This window comes from Habropoda laboriosa, unplaced genomic scaffold (genome assembly GCF_001263275.1).
Source record: "Habropoda laboriosa isolate 0110345459 unplaced genomic scaffold, ASM126327v1 scaffold346, whole genome shotgun sequence".
Lineage (NCBI taxonomy): Eukaryota > Metazoa > Arthropoda > Insecta > Hymenoptera > Apidae > Habropoda > Habropoda laboriosa.
The window spans coordinates 961,295-979,030 of NW_017100529.1; the positions used below are offsets into that span (position 1 = coordinate 961,295).

Sequence of the window (17,736 nt, forward strand, 5' to 3'; positions counted from 1 at the left end):
ATTTTACATTAATTCACAAAAAGCTTTCTTCTCACCTGAAAAATTGAATTTTTGCAATTTCGACACAAATGTAATAATTAAAAAAAAATATACTTGAAGAGCAAATGTAGTACTGATAATCCTACAATTTAACCTACCTATCAATAGCGTGAAATGCCTGAAATAAAATTAAACAAGAATAAAAATAAGAAGAAAAATAATCTTTCCTTCTAGAATACCACAAACTTCTTCTCGATGAACGAGGCGTTGCTGGTGCGGTTCAGAACGGACGACACGATATCGAACAAAGGTTTCATGGCGTTGTTCGTCGCGGTGGACAGACAGGACAGCAGTGAGACCTACGGCGGTTCCGAGGACGAAGACGTGGACGAGGAGAATCTCTGATCCGTGACAGGCCTCGCCAATCGACTGGGTTACGGATTCCACATCGGTTCACTCTTGCAGAATAACGATCGAAGTGACGACGACAACGAGTAAAGCTTAATTACTCGGATGCAAAACGTAGCCCTTTTGGCAGAAACGTGAATCTTGCTGGAATCGCGCGAGGCCGTGAAAAAACTTGTTACATTCTCTCTCTCTCTCTCTCTATCGATGAATCCGCGTATTTGAACAGAACGAGAAACAACCAGATATCAGATTGTCATGAAATATTTTGGAGACATGAATGCGGACGATTAACCGGGAACGGAACGAAGGAAGATGTCCGTTTCCTTTGTTAATCTAAGAACCGTCTGAGAGCGTCAAGGATAATTTATTCCGTCAGCGATGGCGTTAGTTAAACGGCTTAACCATTTGGATTAGCGTGTACGACCCTGAAATTCGGCCTAGAATCAGGCCAATCGTGCCATTGTATGTTTAGGTAGAGCGCATTATAATGTTAACTACTCGATCCTCGAAAGCCCAGTGAGAAACGGCATATGTTCAAGAAGAAAGACGAATTATCACGAAGGGTGGTGTTGCCAAAGTGATTCTCTATACATATATATATATATATATATCCAAATACGATAAGAAAGTGTCAGAGGGGTGTCGACGTTATTCTCTCTCTCACGAAAACTGCCCTGTATAAAACAAGAAAAGAACAAAAAGAACGATTCTCGATCACGTTCAAAGATCACCCCACTTTCTTCTTCTCGACCGTTACAATCCTTCTCGACTCCTCTTCTTTCTTTCTATCTCGACGAGCTTAGATGCTAACACGTTCGTTGCATTTTCTCGAAAAGTCTCCGCGAGAGGAAAAAATGAAAAACGTACGCGATTGAAGACGTTTCTTTTTAATATTGTCACGCGAGAATTGCGGGACGAAGATGAACTGGTGTTTCGAGTGAAAATTGCGAGGACGAAGTTATTAAGCGATGGAGAACTTCTTCTCGATGGAACTCTTCCAAACGACGCGACTCGTGGAGAAAAAGGCAAAAAAAAAGAAAAAAACAGTTGGAATAATCTAGACATAAATTTAGACTTATAGCGCTGATCGATCCTGAAACAAGCCAGCGATAGAAATGTTACGGCGAGGCCTCTCGTATATTGCGACCGTTTGTTGGATCGAAAAACTGTTGGGCGTTTTATTTAACGCGCGGGTTGTCTCGTCGAGCGTTTATTGTACATAGATAAAAAAGTTTAGAATGTAGACGTCGTGCCGTTTTATATCGTAGTTATAGGATTGACGACGAAAAATGAAATGTCTCGCTGTATCGTGCGGATACACGAATTCTACGACGATTCTCGACCCTGTACTTTCGTCTGCGTTTCGGAATGAACGAGATATTTGATGAAGCAAACAAAAAAAAAAAACAACTATATATATATATACATATTGCCAGTAATCGTACAGTAACTTGTTGCAGAATAAAATGATTCCGCTGAGAAAAGAAAAAACGAGTCGACGGATCGACGATAGATATCGTTAATTAAGTTTAAATTGACTAGAGACAATAGCATACAGAACGATGCAAAAGAATTTTCGGTACTCCCGTGAAAGTACAGCCTAGGGTAACTATAGAAGTCTCGATGATTTTGTCGTAGATCATCCAATTTTAATGGAATCGCGATCTGAGTATTGGACACTTCGTATTAAACTTGCAGCTAAAACGATGAGTAGAAAACAAAAGAAGAAGAAGAAACAAAAAACGAACAAACTGAGATGTGTCTTTTTCGAATTCATCGAAGTACTCGCGTTTCCGACAATTTGGAAACGTTCTTCTTTGTACACTGTATATCGTCTAAGAAGCAAATTATTTATTAACGGCCAAAAAAGCGAAGAAAAAAAAAAAGAAGAACGTCGTACGTCGACGTTTCGAAATTTCCAAAAATTTTTGGCGAATTTTTCTACGTGACACACTGCCTGGTGTACGGATTCTTCACAGATGGTACACGAAAGTTTAAACGAAAAGAAAAACAACAAAAAAAGCAAAAAAACAAGAAGCGATAATATTCATTTTTTAAGATTCTCTTTGATTAATCGTACGAAACGAACAAGGCCTATATTGTAATAAATTTGGAAAGAAGAGCAGCGTGTATAATAGAACACGAGCGAGCAATAATGTGGCGACAAATCTCTTTTTTCTTTCGAATTTCTTTTGTGCAAAGTGTACATGTGCGAGCGAGTACGCGCATATAATGTTGATCCTTCTAGAAGAACAGAGGAAGAAAATCGTACGCCTAAGAAAGAAAAAAAAAAACAAAGAAGAAAAGATCACACGCATAGATAATAATACCTTATCTATTATCTGACGATAAGAGCAATATTAAACGCCGCGTCAAGTTCCTTTTTGTAAATTATATGTGATTTATTTGTTCTCAGAAATACACGTTATAGGCACTCTATATATTACTAAGCAACTATATACAACCAATACACGCGTTTCTTCTATTGAAAAATGCTCCTTCACCTAAATTAGCTTCCTTCATCTAACGTCAACTGATTACTCATCTCTAGAACGATTAGAACGATTATTACTATCACTGTTGCTATATTTAACATTCCGATGACTCAAATGGCAACAAAAAAAAGTTTGCAAAAATGTATCTATAACGAGGAACAACCTACGCATGATCGATAGTTGTTTACGATGTAATTTGTTCCAGCATGATGATTAATGCCAGTTTAATAATCAGTGATTGACCGCTATTAAATGTCATAGGTTCGGGATTGGTCATTGATAAATATAGTAACATTGTCAAGGATGAATGTTAATTTAACTGCAGGTAGGTATTACGTATATCTATCAAGATTTCATTTCTACTATTCCAATAGATTCTCTGTTGATACAGCGTTTTTAAAATGCAAAGATAAAGTAGAATTTATCTCGAGCGATTTTTTTAAGAAATTCCAAAATAATTGCAACGGTCGATCGATTGTATCGGTAACGAATTAAAGATGATTACACAGACGGAGTGTAACACAAAAGAGCCTTGAGAACACTGGCTAGCTATATTCGGTGAACAAGATCGGTACAAATGCAAGGACAATAAGCGCGTGGTCGCTCAGTTACATCATCGAGCACAGTTGTAACGACACTGATTATGTTAATATTCGCGATCAACTTTCATGACCATGTACGAGAAACGATATTACTATAAAAAGAACAGTTATCCTGTAAAACAGTGAAATAACTGAAACAAACAACTTTTTCTCCTTCTAATTCAAGTATTTCTCATTTTCCTTTTTTCAACGAGAAAAAATGCAAGTGTGATCTAAAATTTCAACGATCACGGACAACGAAAGTACGCGTGCTTGTATCACTTTGAAAACAGCGTACTTTCTAATTGTGTCATTGTTATATCGCGACTCGACGTATACACGAGGAACCACTCAAACAAATGAAAATGTAACAACAGCAACGAACCGTACCTTCAGCCTGATTAACATTCTACTACGAATGGGATTCGCTGGATATAACGATGTATCTTCCCAGCCGTTAACGAATTTTCATTCTCAAAACGAGAAATTATCTAACAACTTTCTAGCTTGTCCAATAAATAAACCGTTAATGAACTTTGCGTTCCAGTAAACGTGTAAATAACCATACGGTTGCATGTCCTACATACAGCACAGGTAACTATCGTCCGAAGCAGCGATGAGCAATCTTTTCTTGCAGTGGACCAAAATTGAAATTTAATAATCCCTAAAAAAAAGAATTTATTAATTGACAAATTGTTAGTTTACTGGATGGAATTTTTTGTTATCTTCAACGTAAGTAAGACTGAATATATTTTTCTATTGATAGAAGTTGTGATTAATCTTTAAAATAGAAGAGAAGTTAATAATTAAAAAAGTTGAAGTATTTAATTCTGAGTAATTGAAGTATGTGGAATTGAAAGCAAAAAAAATATGGATAATGTACATAATGATAAATTGGTATATTTTAATTTTAAAAAATTAAGTGGTTTTTACTTTTTCAATGAGATACGCAAATTCTGAATCCATTTGAAAATTATTTCATAGATTTATGTATGAGCTTAACTCAATTTTTTGCAAAGTTTCCAATTATGGTATTAAAGTATATTGAAACTATATACTCCACTTAAAAATTATTTGATAGATTTATACATGAGTTTAACTCCAGTTTTCCAATTCTGCTACCAAAATATCCATTTGCTGCCCAACCTTCCACGAAAATAAAATAAATTTACCAAATCTCGTCCCATAATGTTAGTTACTTTGGCTTCAGCATACATCCTGCTAAAAGCAAAAATTTTTCACTTCAGCTGACTGAAGTGGGTCGCACAAACAACTTCAGCGAGTCACGAATTGCTCGTCAGTGGTACAGACCATAATTCCTTCTTTGTTTTCGAGAGAATAATAACAATAAAATGTTTCTGGTGCTCTCGCTCTCCAGGGAGTACGCAATTATTTTGCGTGCGCTGTTTACGGATGAGTTATTTCCAGCGGCAATAGTCCGTGCCCCACCCAGCAGAAGTCCACCAAAGGTGCGGATCGTCGCGATTTACCGCTTTCCTTAGACAAGATCCGACCGTCTGTGACCAATTTTAGAAAAAGTGAGCGGCCGTACGGCACATGCGCTCTCTCGCGTCGACTCTCATCCTTCCTTGCCACCTTCACGCGTCAAGGAGCACCGGAATGATCCAAGAGACGAAGAAAGAAAGGCGTAACTATTGATCGATAGCTTCGGGTGTCGCATTAATGAGCCTTTCGGCTCTCTTTTGTTCAACGAACGTTTTTTTTTTTTTTTTGTCTAGGGTAGACTCGCTCTTTAGAAGCTATTGATCCGTTCGTAGAATTGGGTAAAATGGCACGAAAAATGGCTACTTGTGCCAGGATGCAGGTGATCAATATCACTCGTGGTGTTTCCGAGCATTCCATCCCATGTTACGTAATTATTGTTTGGTTCTTTCAATGTTTGTTTCAATTTTTTAAACAAATTGGATAGAGAGACAATTTTCTATTTTATGAATGTTCAATTTGCTAACTTTGTGTGTGTGCAACTTTATACAGCTTCTTACAAATTTTTTTCATGTGTTCTTTGGTCCTTTTTAACAACAATGTTGTTTGGAATCAACAGCAGAATTTTTCAGAAATATGTTTTTATTTATTCTTGAATTGAGTATGCATAAAGTTTGACAATTTCAACTTTCAGGAAGTCACGATTGAAACAGAAGAATACTATTTACTTCTTTTCTCCATTCCTTCTTTCTATGTTAAAATATTTTCATAATTTCCCTCCTAAAATAAATAAAATAACTCCTGAAAATAATGTTAAAAAATATGTAACAACTTGGAAGAAAATTTTTGGCCGCAATCATGTGTAAGAAATTTTCTGTTCATCTAATTTCAATAAATTATGTCATTTTCCCAAAAAGTGATATTTATAACCTAAATACCTTTCTAACCTCCCTTTGTTTGCTGGAATTTTATCTCAATATAACGGTACTCGTAATTTATAATAGGATATATCATTGATAAAAGATATCCAAGTAAACTCAGTAAAAAGTAAAGTATTATTTACCGTAATTTTCCGCGATTGGTATATGCAGGTAATTTCTGAATAGAAATTCGACGACGCAATGTCTATTCTTAACCAATGGGCAAGTTCAACGCCCATAAGCAACCGCGGTAGTTTTGCAACTAAGAATAAATGTCGCGTTGTTTTGTATTGCTCTGCTGTTCGCTTTTCGTTGTGAGGCTGGAGTCAATTTTGCATACAATTGAAGAATATCGGCTGTGTAACGGTAACTGTACCTTTTTTTCACAAATACTACGAAGTAATGTAATATCTGCGACACAGAATATTAACGGAAAATAATTTGCTAATTATACGTTAGAAAAATAAGGTAAGTACTTATGTACCACTTTACACGGCTGTGAAACTTTCTCTCGAGCATCTTTTCACACTTGCAACGCGAAATTCTGATGAAAATCATTCCGTGACACACAACGATCAAGAAAATCGGCTTATAACTATCTGGTATATGTAGCATGTAATGAAAATTGTTCTTCGACTAATCCCCATAGAAAGTAGTTCTCGATGAAACTACCAGCTATAGATCGTAACCATACGTGGAACGTATTTTAAAAAGTAACGAGCGTTGTACGATAATTCAGAATGAAAAAACAACTCAATTCTAATTTTCTAATTAGAACTCTTGAAAAGTAATATTTCCAAGAATAGTAATTAGCGTTAGAATTGTACTAGTTACGGCGTAACGTTTAATATGTTACGCTACACGACCCCGGTGTTCATGATATACTTCGTTAATAAGGACGTAATTATATTATACGTACGTGTAATCAACGGAAAGTCCGCGCATTTCCCTAGCAACGTTAGCGGTTGCTAGCATAACCTACTTAGCAACGAGAATCTACGTTAAAAATGAATTAAAATATAACCTGGTGATGTTCGAAGAAATTTCCAAATTGCTCGAAGAAACTCGTAAAAATATTCAGGCTTCGTCGTATATGGCCGTTTATATCCCATAGCACTATGGTTCAATTGACACTGAAAGAATAATCACAATTGTAGCATTTATCTTCACGACGAATATTCGAGACTCGAATCAATCATTATCGAGTCAATGAACAGGTCATTAGATACCAATTTCCTTGCTGCACCCGTCGAAATTTGTAAAATCAATAAAATACATGTCGCATGACAGGGGGCAAGGTACTATATGTTGCGAGTAGAAAACATGCGTGGAGGCGCTGTGGCGTTCTGCGGTCTCCCATGAGCCAATCCGGGTTGAGGATGAGGTCAGTAGCGACCAATGATCGTACGCCAAAAGAGTCGATAGTCGGTGGTATAAGATACCGTGGTGAGCGTCCATCGCGCATTAATCGTTTGGTGTTCTACCGTTGTGCGTGGCTGATAGCGGAAGCTCCATTACTTGCTCTAACTATCGACTATCCACTTTCTACAAGAGCGTAAAACACATCCCTAGACTTCAAAATGGTAAGCGAAAGTTTCTGCGAAATTTTTCACGCGAGGAATGGCGCGTTAGATTGGCAGTATCAGTCGCGGGAAGACGGCTTCGTATGACGCTTGCACCGGCCGGCTCCACCCTTTCCGTCATGGCTCAGATTTAGCATTCAGATACCGTTAAAATAGTCGAAGCGTTTATTTCTTACACGGTAAATCTACGTGCTTATTTTATAGGAGACATTGATTACGGATTGTACATAGATATTACAAAAAAAAAAAAGTGAGCGGTTTCGTTGTTTCCAGTTTGTCGAATGGCGGGGGAAGTGCGCATCGTTTTCGGCGACGCGATCGATAGTTCTCGAATGATGCCTGTCAAAAAAATTCGTGGAGAATTCGTTTTGAATATTACTGGAAATTAAATGCGATGCAGTTTATGATTTTTAAAAATATTTCTTAATAATTACGAACGAATTTTTGCGGAATTTTTAATTTGTCTGTCGATAGCGACGTGGCAACTAATTAAAATTATTTGTATTCTTTCAGCGTGAATGTATCTCAATCCACGTTGGCCAGGCTGGAGTCCAGATTGGTAATGCCTGCTGGGAATTATATTGTCTGGAACATGGCATTCAGCCTGATGGTCAGATGCCCTCAGACAAAACCATTGGTGGAGGTGATGACAGTTTCAACACTTTCTTCAGCGAAACGGGTGCCGGAAAACATGTTCCCAGAGCTGTTTTCATCGACTTAGAGCCTACAGTAGTCGGTGTGTAACTGTTATCTAATTTTTTAATAGTTTCAGAATTTATTTTAGACTAAAATAATTTTCGAAAATTTTTTTTTTCAGACGAGGTTCGCACAGGCACCTATCGTCAGCTCTTCCATCCAGAACAACTGATCACAGGCAAAGAGGATGCAGCAAACAATTATGCTCGTGGTCACTACACAATTGGCAAGGAGATCGTTGACCTTGTCTTGGACCGTATTCGCAAACTTGCAGATCAATGTACTGGCCTCCAAGGTTTCCTCATCTTCCACTCCTTTGGAGGTGGTACTGGTTCTGGCTTCACATCTCTGTTGATGGAACGTTTGTCTGTGGATTATGGAAAGAAGTCTAAGCTAGAGTTTGCAATTTACCCAGCTCCACAAGTTTCTACTGCCGTGGTTGAACCCTATAACTCAATTCTCACCACCCATACTACTTTAGAACATTCCGACTGTGCATTTATGGTCGACAACGAAGCTATTTACGATATTTGTCGCCGTAACTTGGATATTGAGAGACCTACATACACGAATCTGAATCGACTGATTGGTCAAATCGTTTCTTCGATCACTGCCTCGCTTCGTTTCGATGGCGCCCTTAACGTTGACCTGACGGAATTCCAAACTAACTTAGTACCTTATCCAAGAATTCATTTCCCATTGGTCACCTACGCGCCAGTCATTTCCGCAGAGAAGGCTTATCACGAGCAACTTTCAGTCGCGGAGATCACGAACGCATGCTTCGAACCGGCTAACCAGATGGTAAAATGCGATCCTCGTCACGGAAAGTACATGGCTTGTTGCATGTTGTACAGAGGAGATGTTGTACCTAAGGATGTTAATGCAGCCATCGCAACTATCAAGACTAAGCGTACTATTCAATTCGTCGACTGGTGTCCAACTGGATTCAAAGTTGGTATTAACTATCAACCACCCACCGTTGTACCGGGTGGTGATCTTGCCAAAGTACAACGAGCTGTCTGCATGTTGTCCAACACCACTGCTATCGCAGAGGCTTGGGCTCGACTTGACCATAAATTCGACTTGATGTACGCCAAGAGAGCATTCGTGCATTGGTATGTCGGTGAGGGTATGGAGGAAGGTGAGTTCTCTGAGGCACGTGAAGATCTTGCAGCCTTGGAGAAAGATTACGAGGAGGTTGGTATGGATTCCGCTGAAGGTGAGGGAGAGGGAGCCGAAGAATACTAAACTGAATCTCGTTGAGATTTTTCAATGACGTACAATTCGAAATAAACAACTTGATTTGCAATTGTTACTATTTCATACATTTCTCCTGTCCTTTGTATGTTTTCCCGAATCATTTGAGTTGACTAGTTCGTATGAATTCGATACTTTTGACAATTAAGAAGAACTCAAGATCTTGTAGATCTAAGAAATAAATGACGCGATTTTTCTTAGTTCTATTAATATTTCATGACGTTTTGCAAACTGACATTAGAAAATTTAAAAAGAACGGGTTTTTTCAAGGTATAGTAAGAAGTATGTGAGCAATAGGTTAATTTAAATACTTAATAATGAAGAATATTTAACGTTTATTTATTTACATACTGGTTGAGATATTGCGTATGTAAACCAACTGGTAGAGGATTGTAAAAATTGCAGTTATATATGCTCGTAATATGTTGTAATGCGAATTGATATGTTTATACATAAAGATTATATGACTGTTGGCGTCAGGAAAGAAAGATATGTTGAAATATAAGAACGCGGAAATTTGTGGTTTTCTGTCCATTGTCAACTTATCGATGTAATACATATGATTTGAGTATACGAAGTTTATGTTCAATGTTCTAATTTATTTCATACGTAATTTATAAGGTTCTTGCAAAATAATAACGAAATTATTTATAATAAAAATTTAAATTCTTTTTCTAAGCCACATCGAAATTTCTAAAAAAAATACAAGAAAGTTGGTATAAAATAAAACACTTCATTTATTTAATAAAACGTCATTTTATTTTTATTTCACATTGTCTTTGTTGCAAATTAGTACCTAATAGTGTCACGTTCTTCAATTTCTCTTCACTTTGTTTGTATCGAGATCGTTCTGTCCGAGTAGTTCGAACGTTTCATCTCGAACAGTTCAACACTCTCGATCGAAATACATTTCAAAAATAAACGTACACATACGATACATACACACCGTGAAGTACTTTGTCTAATAATTTATCGTAGTTTCTATTTTCTTATTGCGAATACAAGAATATCTCTCCTAATTCTATCCTATCTTAGTTTCTTACGCATCAGTTCATCTCGCTTTATTCCAATAACAAGAATAGATATCTTACTAAGAATCCGCCATGAGTCGTAGCTGCTTACACTTGTCGCGAATACGCATGCGTAGTACGACAGTGCACGTTGGTGCATGTCGGTGTGCACAGTGGTGTGTAAGGCGGTATTTTGTTAAAAAAAATTGGCGGTCTCGTTGGGTTAAAAATTGTGCAAATGTTATCTACATGCAATTAACAGTGCGCCCAAATGGATCGTCTGTCTGTTCAAGATTGCAACGAGTAATATGAGTGAGTGAATGTAATATTACCAAAAGTTTTCAGTAACGTTTCCCTTGGGAAAGAATGTAAAAACCATTGCTCAAATATCGATACAATATTACATTCGATGCATCGAAACCGAAGTGACGGTGTTGAATAAATGTTGAATAAAGTTTATTTCACGTATATTTGGACTAATGTCTCGGCACAGGTGTATCGATAACTTCTATATATCGATATATTGTTTGCATACCTACTTCCAAGGCAAGAAGCTGTGCCTTGGATGTATGCAGTGGAGTACAGCCCCTCCAACTCGAGTTCTCGTTGCAACGTTCTCCGGTTTCCTCAATCACGTTTTTTTCTCGTGTGCTGAATAATACATTTAAACTGAAACCATTTCAAGGAATGCTAACTTTATTTCATGACCACTTACGATAAGAATGAGTGAGTATTCCGGTGGGAGACACAAACGTTAGAACGGCTTTGTATATTCTTGTGTGCTTATCTTGTAACTTAAGCCGGAGTATATACGAGACTCATGTATTTCTGATAAAACGTACACACTTTTACGCTCTACCTGTACGAATTGCATGTGTATACAATGTGTACACCTTACACTCCAAAATGTTGTACTTACACGTGTGTCAGACCAATGTGTTTAAGATAATTCAGGTAGAAAATACTACGTCGTGTTGCGTCTAATGCATTGAAATTGAGTATTTTTTTTCATTTAGGAATTCAAAGAATGGTGTGAAAAATTTGTTCCCCTAAATATTTTTAGTATTTTCGCATATGTGAGATACAGTTTTTTGTACGTGGCAAGTAAATTATGTATGAGACATTTGACAGTTTTGAAATAAAGGAAAGTATCTTTGTACAAGGCAGTCTAGAGGTTATATTCGCGACTCTTTCGTTGTCCCTTTGTAAATTTAAATATAACTAGGCACAACTATTCTCATGTTTGCAAATAAAGAAGTGTGCATGAAAATATGTGATACATTATGTTCATTAAACTTTCCCTAGCGTTATAATTGTTTAAAATGGTGTAGATACTTCAATAAACTAAACATGTAATTATTTTAAGTATTACTGTTTATTAATATTTAAAAGATACTTTTTTACGTCGCTTTTACGCCATGCCTGTTTATTATAATTGTAGTATACATTATAAATATATGTGTAAGCACTTGTATTGTGTACTTTACTTATTGTATTTTTAAGGTTAAAGATATATCACTTTAATAGTACAAATGCTTCAGAAATGAAATACAGTTTTAGAATTTTATGTAATATTGTTGTTATTTATTAGTTCCTGTAGATTGGTAGAAAATATTATTATGATACATGCTAATGTTATATACTCTTTTTTTGCACAATAAACATTGATAATTCCTTCTCCAATTTGAACTTTTGTTATATTACAGACCACTGCAAAGCCATGAAGATGAGTTTCTCCTTAACTTCGCTGCAGCCGCTTAGCCATGGCTTAGAAAAGCATGGCCAAGTGGGAATAGCGATAGAAAGGCCATACAACAGTCTCACAAAAAAGCGGTTAGTACTTTACATTTCATATGTATCCATTTTTTCTATCATTCAAGGTGTCACTTTAACAAATACTTCTTTCTTTAGTTATTAGTTCCTTATTCTGACCAACATGTAAAAAATCTTTTCTTTTGATAAATGTTTTACTTTCATTAGCAATAAGTTTTGCTTTGAGATTGTTATTTTACAGTACGTGTGTAAATAACCAAACATATTTATTTATATTACAGGAAAGATTCAAAGCAATTCCCCAATCAACGTTTATGGACAAATCGTGAAGACTGTAAAGATGAGTTCTGGGCAGCAATACGATCTAACTATGATTATATTATGGACACTAATTTGATAGATAGTTGTAAGGTTTGTATTTTATTTATATATTTATAATGCAATAGAGTATAAATTCTACATGATACATATTATATTTATGTTTCAATTTATGTTAATAGGAAGCTAATGGTGAATTAACATGGGATGAAACTGATGTATCCACACAATCGTGGAGTTTTAAAGAAGTTAGTAGTCAATTCTCAGAACTATATTCATGGCTAAGAGTGCTACAAGAGTTAGTTTATTGCAAAGAAGAAAATTTATTAGATAAAAGTCTGCGTGCGGTACGTATCATTCGGTTATACGAAGCAACACAAACTTTACGTTGAAAGACGTTACGTTATGTACCAATTTCAAAATATTTACTTTAGGCTCACATGGAGGAGCTGCGACGTAGGGCGTATAGAAGAAAATTATTTAATGAACAAGCTGGAAAATTAGTGTCACGTGCCCCTGCTTTTAAAGATGAAGTGGCGTGGCGTGTTGACCATTTAAATGCAAAATGGGAATTAGTTGAACAAATTATGGCACCTGTTGAGCGGCCTATATCAAATCAGCAGGATATATCAGCAGGTAATTTCATTTAACTACAGTAATCCGAAGCGGAACCTCCGGTTTACGAATTAAGAGTTTCTAAGTGAAAGATTTATGTTATAGACTTCGAGCATGAAGTAAAGTGTTTGAGGAAATGGATTCGCGAAATGGAGTCCCGCCTTCAACCTTTGAGTTTCCATATAGATTGGACATTAGCAGAGCTTGAGGAGAAAGCAGTGGAGCATATGGTGAGTAACACAAAAAACAGCCGTTTTTTATAATATTTAAAAAGTTAATTTTCCACGAAGTAACATGTTCACAGCGAAATAAATGAATATTAAAATGACGCTTTGATATAAATTTTCAACGCTAATCTATGCAGAATTAAAACAGATTAAACGATAAAATAAAAATGACGATAAAACGCATAATACTGGAGTGATAAGCAAACTCGGACAAACGGCACACGAGCAACACGTTTACACACGTTGCCCGAGTCATTAACGCGACAAATCAATATTATAAATACGTCGTTTCCGTTTGGAAGCCGGATATATCTCTTTATTGTTAACGGAAACGGTCGACAACGGACACTTAAGCAGGCGTACAGGATAAACGCCGGTAATAGTAAATAATTACGTTCGGCATGCTTGAGATACACGTAACGTGTACACGAATCTATCAAAGCGATTTAAGAAAGCAACCTAGACCGATTTTTTTTTTTTTTTGGGATAGATGCGTAACGATTATACAGACACTAATTAATACCTGTGTTTCTGTTGCAATCACATTTTCGCAATTGTGCAACCCGAAGCGTAGATAGCGAAGCAAGTTTTACTTTTGTCGTGGCGAGACGAGAGTCGAGGCACGTTCAGTTTCAGCACGATTCTCTTTCGACTCTCTGTGCTGTATGATCAGGTGGGCGTCGGGAACCCGACTCGTGTTAGTTCCGTATCTTTCTACCGTGTTTTCTATCTTCTTCTTTCGCTCCTTTCCTCCCCCCTTAATTGCATCTCAACACAAAACATGATACGTACTGGACCTCGCGAACGTATGCATAACTACGGTGTATTGTGTGGCGCAATAGTGGTGGTGTGGTGTTGCGAGCGTGCGTGTGTGTTTTCGACTTTTTTTTATACGCCGTGTGCTGTACGAGTGTTATTCCATTCTTGTCCTATTGCATCTCAAAACAATGTTTCTCCGAGTGTATTTACGTTATCCTTCGACCTTTGCTGTATATTGTTATTTCAGTTAGTAAGTTGTTGGCATCTGGCGGAATCGGACACGATATTTAACAGAGGCGTGTGATATATTATTCGACGTAATATAAGTTTACCTTATTCGTAGTTATGTAATTAATAGTACCTCTACATAAGTTACAAGTGAATTCTTGGTATAGGGCTCTAACAATAACATTGCATTAAACGAAGTGAATTAAACGAAGTGTAAAGTGTTAGTAATATCAGTAGTAAACAACTTTCAGTTTTATAGACCAAGGATTCTGTGTTGTGGATATACGTCGAATTTCTCGTTTTCTTGAAGCAAAACGTGTTCACTAGATATAAGTGTACATTAATACTATTGCAATTCACGCAATCTCATTAACCGTAATATCAGTTTGTACAGTAAACGAGGAACGTCGTGTGAAGTACTATTAGAACATGAATTGCAAATGCAAATCATGTAACTGTACCGTTTTAACATCTTCATGAAACGGATCGTGATAATGAAACATTTTATATGATAATACATACATACGTATCGCTCGTTTCCTTCGTGGAACAGTGAAAAATTCGTCAGATTTGAAAATAGAAAGAAATGCATAATCGTTTTTATTTCGACACTAATAACGCTTCAAATTGATATTTAAATTTATGTCATAAGGAGACCTTTATTACTCTAAACGAACGTTATATAACATAGTCTTCGATCGGATTTTATGGATAGGCGAAATGATACGTTGCCAAACGGCAAAAAATCCGTAATGAACATAACGTTTATCCCTTTTTGCTCGGTGCATTAGATGGAAGTTAAAGAGAGCAATTTAGAACGGTTTCATTTCCCGGTGTAAGAGAAACGTGCATTTTCTCATGGATGCCACGATGAGTGGTAAATTAAGGATCGATCAAGACTCGTAGGTGATCCTTAATACATGTTCGAAGTAGCTCTTGCGTTCCCGTTCTCATAAAGATCTTCAAGAATCCTGATAACGAGGACAGTGAAAGTTTCACTTTTTATTCTCGAATTTTTTCGTACTCGAAACACTTGCTCTTTCATATTTGAAAACGTTTGGAACAACGTAGAAAGAGTTTCACATTTTTTAATTGGCATTCCTTCGAAAGAGAGATAAAAAGATAAAACAGTTAACTTTCGATTGTTCTCGTTTATATTTTTATAGGTTAGTGTAGCTCGAATTTGAATTTTCTAGATAGAAGTGATTTCGTATGAAAATTTCAACATCGTTCCGACTCTCAAACACTCTGTTGATCGATAAAATCGAACGGAAGCATCGACCGAATAACTTAAATTTAGCTCTCTAGGCTGGTGCGAATAAATTTGTTTACGGCTCGGTTCGTTGCTCCCAGACAACACCACATGGCGGGCTTGTTTGTTTTATGCGAATTCCACGGAAATTTCGAAAACTTCGCCACGAAGACCTGGGGGATTCACTCTGTCGTATACTCGTGTGTTTTATAGTCATTCTAAAAATTGTTCTCGGGTCACGCGCGTGAAAAATAGTCAAGGTTAAAACGTGCTTCGCTAACGCGGATTAACATCCCTGTTACGTAATCGTCTTCCCGTGGTGGCGCAGTGAAAGCTGCGCAATCGTCACGAAAATCTAGTCGAACTTCGAATTAAACTTCGATCAAATTTACATCAAATTTACACAAAGTTCGAATTAAATTAAAATTAAATTCAAATCAAGTTTAAATGAATTTAAATTAAATTCAAATCAAGTTCAAATAAATGTCAATTTGATTGCATAAAATTACAATAAAATCCGTGGCAAAGGGCGGGAAAGTGAAAAAAATTGATCGTTTCAAATATAAATTTGAATCAGTGGTTCAATTTAAATCTAATTTAAATTCGAATGAAATCAAATTAAAATTTCAACGAAATTCATCTGTAAACCTCAGAAATCGCTTAAAATAAAAAATCGAAGAAAGTTACCGGCGCAACTCGAACATTTCTCATCTCGGCTGGCAGGATCCCGGTTAATTAATTTCGAGAAACTCATTGTCCAGGTGCACGGCGGTGATTTTTCGCGTCTTTATCATCGCGCATGCCAGGAACGTTTCGGTACGCGCGCCATTCATTAAACCCCAGATATCGTAGTACGGGACGCGATATACGCGGATATTGAATCTCGAGATAAAACGATTAATCTATCATACATGCTCGGTTCTTCGATTCAATGGAGAAAATAAAATGAAAGTCGCTATTAAGGTCGCGCCGCGTACAAACCGAACCAGTACATACATATACACGATTGAAGAAACGAGAGAAGGAGATAAAATAAAAAGAAAGAAAGAAAGAATGTAAAAAAAAGAAGAAAATGCAAACGACACACGATCACGATAATGATATATACGCATGGAAACGCATAATTTATTTCACGTCGTGTATCGTTGCACGTACGGATTGTCCGATCGATAGAATTTCAGTACGCTGATGAAGATTGATGGCGGCACTTGTGTCGTTCGATGGAAATACGCTCCGTTCGAGTGTCTCGTGGAGAGACATCTGTTACGGATGCTCATTGATGCTCGTGAATCGTGTAAATTTCATTGAAAACTGATACTGGATCGTCGTTAACTGGATCCAACGATAAATAGAAACGTGTATGCGTTAATTGTACTTTAACGCATAGGTGATTTATATTTCATTTAGACGGTACCCGGAAACGAATGAAAAATTTCTGTTTCGCAAATTTCATTCATCGGTGGAGGAAACGGAAGTGATTAAGATTTGATATTCGTTGAGAATATATGTAAGTTAAGATCAACATGGCGAATTTTCATCGCGTATCGCGGTGTTTCTCAGTGATTCAGTAGGAAATTTGAGACATTTAATTACCACGTTCTTCCTAATTGTGAAATTGCTAATTGGGTAGAAAGTTTGGAACAGGCTTTACCTGAAATGTTATTGGGTAATTAATCGTACAGGTGTTTTCCGAAATATCCGGATATCGCCGGGTATGTATATTGTTTCGTGCATTAACTGTACTCTCGTTCACATGATCACTGATACTATTCTACGCTCACATACACCGTTGAACAGAGTGTTCGCATAAATTTTCATGCGGATGAGTTTGTTCGAATTATAATTACAATGCCGCCGTTAATTTCACTTCCTTCTTAATTAGAATCCATTAAGCAAATGTGCTTCGAATGTACTGTATTTTCTGAAGAAATTAATTTCCCTCTCTCTCTTTTTTTTTAAGTATGAAATTTAGATTTCCATCGATTTTCTTCGGAAGAAACCCTTATTTCCGGTTTATCTGCTCATCGAAGGACAGGAAAATTCGTTGCACTGTCTAAAAAACTTAATTTCTCTCTTTTTTTTTAAGTACTGAAATTTTTATTTTCGATATTTAAATTTCCATCGATTTTCTTCGGAAGAAACCCTTATTTCCGGTTTATCTGCACATCGAAGGACAGGAAAATTCGTTGCAC

At 36.7% G+C, this 17,736-nt stretch overlaps 3 protein-coding genes across 3 annotated transcripts in view; all 3 read left to right on the top strand.

The window, feature by feature from the left end:
- LOC108576539 (tolloid-like protein 2) overlaps positions 1–909 on the top strand; it is a 63,027-nt gene extending 62,118 nt beyond the window's left edge. The window contains exon 15 of the mRNA XM_017939551.1: positions 214–909. Coding sequence (XP_017795040.1) covers positions 214–384 — 171 coding nt within the window. The 3' untranslated portion in view covers positions 385–909. The remainder of the gene's footprint in view (positions 1–213) is intronic.
- A 6,399-nt stretch (positions 910–7,308) lies between these two features.
- Positions 7,309–9,353, top strand: LOC108576555 (tubulin alpha-1 chain). Its single transcript, XM_017939569.1, has 3 exons — positions 7,309–7,409; positions 7,923–8,145; positions 8,227–9,353. The coding sequence occupies exons 1-3, from the start codon at positions 7,407–7,409 to the stop codon at positions 9,351–9,353; spliced, it is 1,353 nt and encodes a 450-aa protein (XP_017795058.1). The 5' UTR covers positions 7,309–7,406.
- Positions 9,354–11,033: 1,680 nt separating this feature from the next.
- The window catches only part of LOC108576557, a 168,161-nt gene continuing 161,458 nt past the window's right edge, over positions 11,034–17,736 (top strand). The window contains exons 1-6 of the mRNA XM_017939571.1: positions 11,034–11,098; positions 12,079–12,205; positions 12,427–12,556; positions 12,646–12,810; positions 12,898–13,099; positions 13,184–13,308. Of these exons, the coding sequence (XP_017795060.1) occupies positions 11,095–11,098; positions 12,079–12,205; positions 12,427–12,556; positions 12,646–12,810; positions 12,898–13,099; positions 13,184–13,308 (753 nt within the window). The 5' untranslated portion in view covers positions 11,034–11,094. The remainder of the gene's footprint in view (positions 11,099–12,078; positions 12,206–12,426; positions 12,557–12,645; positions 12,811–12,897; positions 13,100–13,183; positions 13,309–17,736) is intronic.

Excerpts from the sequence above, each read along its gene's own strand:
- LOC108576555 (XM_017939569.1), top strand. Across the intron at positions 8,146-8,226 it reads CTTAGAGCCTACAGTAGTCG|ACGAGGTTCGCACAGGCACC; the intron begins GTGTGTAACTGT and ends TTTTTTTTTCAG.